Source organism: Lampris incognitus, chromosome 6 (genome assembly GCF_029633865.1).
Source record: "Lampris incognitus isolate fLamInc1 chromosome 6, fLamInc1.hap2, whole genome shotgun sequence".
NCBI classification, from domain to species: domain Eukaryota; kingdom Metazoa; phylum Chordata; class Actinopteri; order Lampriformes; family Lampridae; genus Lampris; species Lampris incognitus.
Window position 1 is genome coordinate 5,251,218 of NC_079216.1, and position 9,059 is coordinate 5,260,276.

Below are 9,059 nucleotides of genomic sequence, written 5' to 3' on the forward strand. Positions count from 1 at the left end.
GTTATCTGGGGGTGGAGCAGAGACCGGGACGGCTGGGAAGAGTGGGGTAATTGGCCAAATACAATTGGAAAAAGGATCAGAAAAGAGAGGCTGTGTGTGTGGTCGAATGCCTCGGTCAGGCCGAGGACCATGTGCACGTCTACGTGAGCGTGCTGATGTGCAGCGTTGAGGCGGAACCTGGGCCCCGGCGTCAGGTCAAAGCAGGGGGATCGGGATTCACGCCGGTCAAGGCTGGTAGCATGCAAGCTATTGTGTTTTTTCCCTCCACGGCTGCTTTTCACATCGCAACCTCTCATTGTTCTCCGAGTTGTTTTGCGATTTATTTACGAGGTACGATTGTTTCTCTGCTTTTCATTGAGACGCTTCTCGAAAGTCTTGTGCAGCCCAGCGATTTAGCCTCGTTTGACCCCCATTATAGGGCTTGTTGAGAGTCCTCGTTGGATACGGGTCACGTTTATGATCTGAAACCATCGCTCTATTCCCAATAAAACAGGGCTATTGTGGACTGAAACCCATCCGCCTTTGCAGTGGTCCAGGCAGTGCTCATAATGACATTTTATTGTTTTTAAGCTCATCTTCATTGGGTGTTTATTTCAGCACTGAACCCTGTGAACCGATTCCGATTCGGGGCCCATAAACAATCTGTGAACCTTTTGAACTCGGTGAATTCGAGCGGAGCCGAGTTTCGCATGGCTAGCGGGTCAAGAAGGCCGCAGACGATTCTCAGTAGAAGTAGCCCGTGGAAGAGCTGAGCATCACGTCGTCTTCTCTCTCTCTGAGAATTATTTTTCAGACTCCAATTCAAACCCCGAGCCCCCCACCCCCACCCTACCCCCGTGTCCTTTATTTTATTGTGATGATGGCTACTGCTGTTTGACTCCAGACGCAGGCTCCTTCTCTGTGACAGCGCTGATGCTTTGGAAACAATAAAAACTCCACTTCCCGCTCCCCTCCGCCGAGTGTCACTACGCAACAGAGTCTCAAAACACCAAAACAAGGGGGCAACCTTGGTAGAGCCGGGCCCCATGCTCTGCACCCTCTCAGCCGCTTATCGCAGGAATCTTCTGGAGTCTTTAGAGCAGGAGAGAGAGAGAGAGAGCGGGGGGGGGGGCTTTTCATGATGTATTTAAATGTTCCTGTTCCAGTGAAACCAGCTCCATACATTTTGTTCCTCCATAACTTGAACTTATATTTCACATGGCAACTTTTCAATGCACTGGTCGATTAAGCATGCATGCCAACAAAGCTTTTTTATTTTTGACTTTGTGAACTGTGTGAGAGGGAGAGGGGGAGAGAGAGGGAGAGGGGGAGAGAGCGGGGGGAGAGGGAGAGACAGAGAGAGCGAGGGAGGGAGAGAGAGAGAAGGAGAGGGAGCGGAGGGAGAGAGCAACAGAGAGAGGGGGAGAGAGAGAGATGGAGGGGGATGGGGGCTTTCAGGATGTGTTTAAATGTTTCTGTTTGAATCAAACTTGCTACATAATTGTTTTTCTATTACTTTGTCGTTACATTTGAGATAACTTTTCTTGGTACTTAGAAACGTTGGCAGTATTGTTGATTAAATATGCGTGACAGTAAATGAGAGGGGGGGGGACTTTCATGATGCATTTAAATTTTCCTATTCAAAATCAAATGGTTGGTATACAGTGAAACCAGCTGCATACATTATTGGTTATCTGTTTTTCTGTAACTTTGCACTTGTATTTCAGATGATTTTTTATTATAACTTAAAAACTTTGGTAATACAAGTTGTTTACACATGCATGACAGTAAGAGAGGGAGAGAGAAAGAGAGAGAGAGCGAGGGCGGAGGGCGAGAGAGAGTGAGGGAGGGAGAGAGAGCGAGGGAGAGAGAAGGCGGAGGGCGAGAGAGAGGCAGCAAGAGTGAGGGTGAGGGAGGGAGAGAGAGCGAGAGACAAAGACAGAGAGAGAGAGAGAGGGAGAGAGAGAGAGCGAGAGAGAGAGAGAGAGAGAGAGAGAGGGAGGGAGAGAGAGAGAGAGAGAGAGGCTTTATGGTGTATTTAAAACTTGCTCCATGTAAAACGTGTTCTTCTATTATTTTCACAGTTTTTATTTTACATAACTTTTCATTGCACTTGGAAGCGTTGGCAGTATTAATTAAACATGCTAAACATGGCAGCCAATACAGCATCTTTATTATTGACTTGTGAATTGTGAGACAGAGCGACGGAGAAAAAAGTTTTTAAAAAAAAGAGAGAAAAGAAAGAAAAAGTAAGACCATACATTTGTTCTTCTATTACTTGCAGAGTTTATGCATCACATGATCACTCTTCATTCTCCGTAGAAGCTCTGGCAACATTGTTGATTAAAGATGCATGCCAATAAATGAGAGAGAGAGAGAGAGAGAGAGAGAGAGAGAGAGAGAGAGGCTTTCATGCTGCATTTAAAACTTGCTCCATACATCATTTGTTCTTCAGTTTTTCTTCTAGAAATACTTTCACATGATAACTCTTCATCGTACTTAGAAGCTTTGGTAATATCGTCGATTAAACATACATAGCAGTAAATGAGAGGGAAAGAGAGAGGGGGCGAGGGAGATGAGAGAGAGGGAGAGGGGGGGGGAGGGAGGGAGAGAGAGAATGAGGCGGAGAGGAAAAGTGGCTTCTATAGCTCGTCCCTCGGCAGTTTAAAGATGGACTCTTGAAGGAATGCTTCCATGGCTTGTATCGCGTGACTGCAACTGTCAAACACATGGGACTCATTTACCCTTGTGGGCCAGAATGATGGTGCCACAAACATCAGCGCCCCTACCCCCACCCCCACCCCCACCTCCATCCCCAGGAAGAGAAGAGAGGGGAGGGGGAGGAGGAGGAGAAGGAGGCGGCGGGAGGGGACCGACCCTCGCACGACGATACCAGCGTCCCAGATGATGGAGGGCCTGGCACGTCATTCGTCAGCGTCATGTGCCCCATGGCGAACATGACCGAACGCTTTATTACAAACACCACACAAAAAGACACCTCATAATTCAGCCTGAACAAGGCAGTGATAAGTCATCACTTTAATCCAAGAACAGATTAAAGCGTTGGATCATAATCACCGCGGTTTAGGGGGGGGGGAAAAGCACTTCTCAGTTTTTTTGGAGCATCGTTGTAGAGCCCGGAATTCCACCTCCGGCTGCCGTTCTGAAGCAGTTGCGACGGGAATGTTTGAAAGATAAGAGACGAGAGATGAAGAGGGGAGAGAAGGACGGCTGAAGGAGCGAGAGGACGACGTGGCGGTTTGCAAAGCCCGCCGATGGCTGTTCAAACAGGAACTGAGCTGAAATGTCACCAGGCGTCCGAAGAGAAAAGGCCCGCTGACAGCCTGTATAAACACTGGTGTGTTTTTTTCACCCTGTAATCGTATGTTCACTTGCAAAAAGAGCGCCCAACGAATTCCACGGCCCTTCCGTAATACTTTGGGTTCTCTGTTTCAGTTTGCATGTGTGGGTTTAGTTTTTTTTTTTTCCCCCATCTGTGATGGAGGGTGTCTCTGGTCCGCGGGGAGAGGGTGGAAGGAAGGTAGGAGGAAGGGAGGAGAGACCGAGGAATAAAATCCAGATTCTCTCAGAGGTACGTCTTAGCTCCTGTCATCACATCGGTCGCAACACGTATCACCGGATTTTGGCTCACAGGTCCCTGATATAGAAACCCATTTCAACACAAGACAGGCAATGTTACACGTCAGTTCCACGTGTGATAAAGCAGGCGGTCAGATGAGAAACCTCCAGTACTGACGCACATCACTGACCCAGAAGATGCCAGAAACGTCCAGCTATACAAAACTATACTGAACCAAGTGAGCACTTCCTTTTCCCTTCACTTTTCCAACAACGCTTGGAGAATCTAGTGAGAAATGAAACCGTCCCAGGGGGAATATACAGTTCTAGGTTGGGCATGAAAATATAGGATTCAAGATAACTCGTCAAAAACAAGATCCAACTTGTGAATTTAATATTTGAGTTTCTCCAGTGGAAAGAGGACAGAATACATGGTCATGTCATGGTAGTTGAAAAACGTACCGATACCTGTATGTAAGGTAAAATACGGAATTGTCCTGTATTTGACTATTAGGGTGGCACAGTGGCCCAGTGGTTAGCGCTGTCGCCTCACAGCAAGAAGGTCCTGGGTTCGAACCCTGGGGTTGTCCCACCGTGGGGGTCATCCCACGTCGTCTTCTGTGTGGAGTTTGCATGTTCTCTCCCTGTGTCTGCGGTGGGTTTTCTCCGGGTGCTCTGGTTTCCCTCAACATCAAAAGAAACATGCATGTTAGGGTTTGTTTTCCTGTCTGTGCCCCTGACCAAGGCAATGGGAAAAGAACTGGACTTGGTCCCCGGGCGCAGCATGAAGGTGGCAGCCCACTGCTCCAAGCTACACATCACAGATAGGATGGGTTAATTTGCAGTAACTGAATTTCCCCGAGTGGGTTAATAAAGGAAACTTAATTAAGTCTTGTGTCCAGTTTTGAATCAATACAGTACGTGTACCCAAAGGAGTTGAATCAAGTGCAACTGGTATTTATCCAAGTCCAGTTGCACTTGATTCAACTCCTTTGGATAACCATGACCTGGATGAATGAGAACATTCACAGACAATACAGTAAGTGAGTCATTCCAAAAGGTCTTTAATTTTCCGCCCCCCCCCCGCATTTCGCAAAGAACCGCCCTACTCTGCCTCTGATTGGCTAGTACTCATTGCCTTCGTTGGTACGGTTTAGGCATGAGGAGCGAGATCAGAGCCAATCAGAGGCAGAGTAGGGGCGTGTCTTCTTCGCAGGATGTGGCTGATCACGCTCAACTTGGAGCAGTCCATGGGAGATTCAACTGTTTTTACTGACTCGAGTTTGTATGAGTCACTCACTGAAGAGAGTTGAGTTTTCAAGTCACTGGAGTCACTTAGTTAGTCACCCAGAGCTTGGGGAATCGCCCACATGCTCTAGCGCCTACAGAGCATGTGCACCAGAGATTTCTGCCAGCGCCGGCCGAGTCGGCTAACTTCCAGATTAGCCTTCCTCTGTCAAGCCGAAGGCTTCTGAGGTTACAGAGAGCGATACAAATAATACATTACCATTCTGGTATGTCCACTTGTACGCAGCCCTGTCCAATTTGCTCTTCTTCTTTGGAATCAGTTTCTGGTTCGAACAAGTATTGCTGAATTACTCCTATATTACCACTTCCCATTGTGTAGAGTACAGTAGGAAGCAAAACAGAAAACAAGGTGGTTTGGTGAGCAGAGTCCATGGTGAGCTTGTATGCACTGAGGCGAGCTGCGGAGGGGTGGTGGGATTTTAATTGAGGGTGGGGATCATATTCATAACATAGAATCTGGATTTTTTTATGAGGGAGGAGGAGTAGATGTGATTTTAAGGATTTTGACAAGATAATTGAACTTAATTTGCAGAAAAAAACCACATCAGACAATTTATTATATCAAACAGCGTATTTAATGTCTTGAAACATGACTGGAAGGAGACATTAAACCTGGTCTACTGCTCCACACATCAGAAAGAGGACTTTCTGATGAACTGATGACTGTTCATTGAAGAGGTTTGAGGGAAGAACTTTTTTGCAATTTTAAAGTTTCATAAATTGTTCAGAACGTGACCTCCAGCGCGCACTGGGGCACTTTGCAATTGAGTGTGAAATGGCAGGGATGGGTCAGCACCTCCAGGTTTGAGGCCACGGTTCTCTACTGGAAAATGGTGGATTGCTCCCTCCGGGTTGGGGATGAGTTGTCTCAAGTAAAGGAGTTCAAGTATCTCGGGGTCTTGTTCATGAGTGAGGGTAGGATGGAGCGGGAGATTGACAGGCGGATTGGTGCAGCATCAACAGTAATGCAGACGTACTGGGTTGTTGTGGTGAAGATGGAGCTGAGCTGGAAGGCAAAGCTCTCAATTTACCAGTCAATCTTCATTCCAACCCTCACCTATGGTCACAAGCTTTGGGTAGTGACCGAAAGGGTGAGATCACAGATACAAATGGCTGAATGAATTTCCTCCGTAGGGTGTCTGGGCTCAGCCTTAGAGATAGGGTGAGGAGCTCGGCCATCCAGAGGGAGCTCGGAGTAGAGCCACTGCTCTTTCACGTCGAAAGGAGCCAGTTGAGGTGGTTTGGGCATCTGATTAGGATGCCTCCTGGGTGCCTTCCTTTGGAGGTTTTCCAGGCACGTCCAACTGGGAGGAGATCCCAGCATAGATCCAGAACTTGCTGGATGTCCAATCTGGCCTGGGAACATCTTGGGAACCCCCAGGAGGAGCCAGAGGGCATTGCTGGGGAGAGGGACATCTGGAGTGCCCTACTTAGCTTGCTGCCACCGCGACCCGACCCTGGAGAAGCGGCTGATGATGAGATGAATTGTTCAATCTATTTAGCTTATTTTTACACTGGGCTGTCCAGTTTCTGATGTTATGGAGCCTCAAGAATTTGTTCTCTGTAGTGGATGGGATTTAAAATGCAGTAAAGTACAATATTCAGCAATAATGTACTTAAGGAAAAGTAAAATTACTGACTTTTTTTTTTTAATATAAATTTATTTCTAGTTTTTCCCCTTATCCCACCCGATTAACCCAATGGCATATGGCCGGAACTCTTGTCGAATAACTCCCCTGGCTCACGTTTCCACAGGAAGGAGATAGTCGTAACACCAGCTTCCTTCAAACTCGTGTCGGCTGCTCTCGCTATTTTACACGCTGAAGCCTCGCATGGATTGCATCACCGTCAGGCCGCGAAGGAGGCGTAGGGAGAATGCTTTTGGTCGCTTGGCTGCAGGCGTCCGGATGGGCCAGAGGGGTCGCTGGAGAACGACGAGTCCCCGAACACTACACCCATCTACACCCACTAATCCCTCGGGTAAGGGTGGCCTAATGAATGCCTTACCCCGTGGACGCTCGGGCCGTGACCGGTTACGGCGAATCTGGGATACGAACCTCCCAGCCACGTGACGAGCGGACTGCAAGAACGGCGGTTTATTCCGCTCGGCCATCAGAGCGGCGCTGACTTTAAAAAAAAATAGTCAAAAAAGTACAGATACACAAAAAGCCTCTCAGTTACAACAATTTGAGTGAATGTAGCTTTAGCTTATTTCTAATGTTCATAGTTAATAAAGCAGTTTAAGCTTTAAAGTATGAATCTAAATGCTCTCTTGACCCTGGGGCCCGTAGTGGTTGTGGCCCTGAGGAGTCGGGGGGCTTCCTTTATTTTTCTGCGTGGAAGGTGGCAACCCTAGCTGTATGTGTGAAACACCTGGAAAACACCAGTGGTGTCGAAAGTCATTCTAGCAATGTGTGAAAGAGGCTTATGGATACAACACTGTGTTAACTTGCAGCCTTTTTGAATAAAACAGCAGAGAGGGTGGAGTGTTTGTGGTTGTCGTGCCTGTGAACGTACATTAAAATGAGAAAACATACAACAAAGCATTCAGTTCAGTCTTTTCGGTTCTTGACTCCAGTCCTCAATGACCCACATTACTGCTGGTTTTCTACTCTGCCTGGTGGTTAAATATGTTAAACTATAGTGTCAGGTCTAAAAACTCCCTGATTAGATGGCTGGAATACCAGAAAACCCTCAGTACTGAGGAGATGAAATGAGAACTGCTCTTAGAAGCACCAGTTCAACACTGTGTTTTCTGGTTTACCATGCACATACACACATCAAAATGTCATACACCCACACAAACACAAGTCATCTCTAAACAAATGTGACTCACTGACCTTTTGCCTGACTCGTGCACCTTAGTCTTACCTCAGAAATGGGTTCGATACAGTAACGTGAGTGACTCCCAGAGTTCCCTTTCTGTGTCTCTCGTAGGTGTGGTCCGGCAGGTGAAGCTTCTGATTGGACCGCTGAACCTCGTACTGAAACTGTCCATGAGGAACCTGACAACTTCAGGCGTCTCCAGTCAAAACATCATCAATGTGCATGTCTTCATCTCTGAGTTCTGGTTCTGAGATGCAGATGCAGGGTCCCGACATGTGCAAGAACACATCCCTTTCCTCAGCGCACCTTCCTGAAGACAAACGAACAGAAAGACAACAGCGCACAGAGAGGAGGGGCTTCAGTGTATTGTGACGTGCATGTGCACAGAAGTTAAGTTAGACTGACTGATTGTATTATTAAAGGGTTTGGTAATATTACCTTTTTTTGACCTTTTCAGTGATGACAAACCACTAACTGCCCTAACACGTGTACAAAAGAGAGTGCTAACTTTTCATTTATTACGACAAGCTGTATTGCAATTGAGGCAAACGAGCTAAACATTAAGAAATCTTATGCTATAAAAGTAATTTTTAGAAATGAGACATCCAGAAAGGGATGTAAATGGAAAGTGCATGAAGTTTGATAACGTTGTAGAAGGATATGATTGTTGAATATTTTTATCATGAATTTATGAGCCCCCCCCCTCCCCTTTTGTAGCATTCACTTTTAATTTCTTACTGTATGCATTGCATAGGATGATTTGTTTTTAAACTGAATAAACATTATTTTTAGTTACAGTATTTACCTTTTGTGTTTGGGGGAAAATGGAATCAAAACTTAGGGCTGATGATTATATCTATCTATATAACCCACAGATGATATGGGATACATGACACTAAAATATGATTTTACACTGTCACGATTGTTTTTGCAGTCTCCCTTTTGCAAACTGTCACACACACGCGGGGCAGCTAATTTCCAGGAGTGTCTTGGCGTGAGTTTTATGTTAGCCTATTTTCTCCTCCAAATACTGGAAGCTTTTACAAGTTAGTGTCACTTTGTAAAATGTTTGATAATAATTATTATCATTTTACTGCTTTATTGATCCCCGTGGGGAAATTCTCTCTCTGCATGTAACCCATCCTAGCTGTGTACTTGGGAGCAGTGGGCAGCCGCCGTGCAGCGCCCGGGGACCAACTCCAGGTCGTCTTGCCATGCCTTGCTCAGGGGCCTAGGCAGGAGTACTGACCCTAACATGCATGTCTTTTTGATGGTGGGGGAAACCCACCACAGCCATGGGGAGAACAGGCAAAGTCCACACAGAGGACGACCTGGGATGACCCCCAGGTTGGACAACCCCGGGGTTC

General features: G+C 46.7%; 1 protein-coding gene across 1 annotated transcript in view; it reads left to right on the plus strand.

Moving 5' to 3' along the window:
• fbln1 (fibulin 1) overlaps positions 1 to 8,492 on the plus strand; it is a 78,634-nt gene extending 70,142 nt beyond the window's left edge. The window contains exon 17 of the mRNA XM_056281328.1: positions 7,804 to 8,492. Coding sequence (XP_056137303.1) covers positions 7,804 to 7,943 — 140 coding nt within the window. The 3' untranslated portion in view covers positions 7,944 to 8,492. The remainder of the gene's footprint in view (positions 1 to 7,803) is intronic.
• The last annotated feature ends 567 nt before the right edge of the window (positions 8,493 to 9,059 follow it).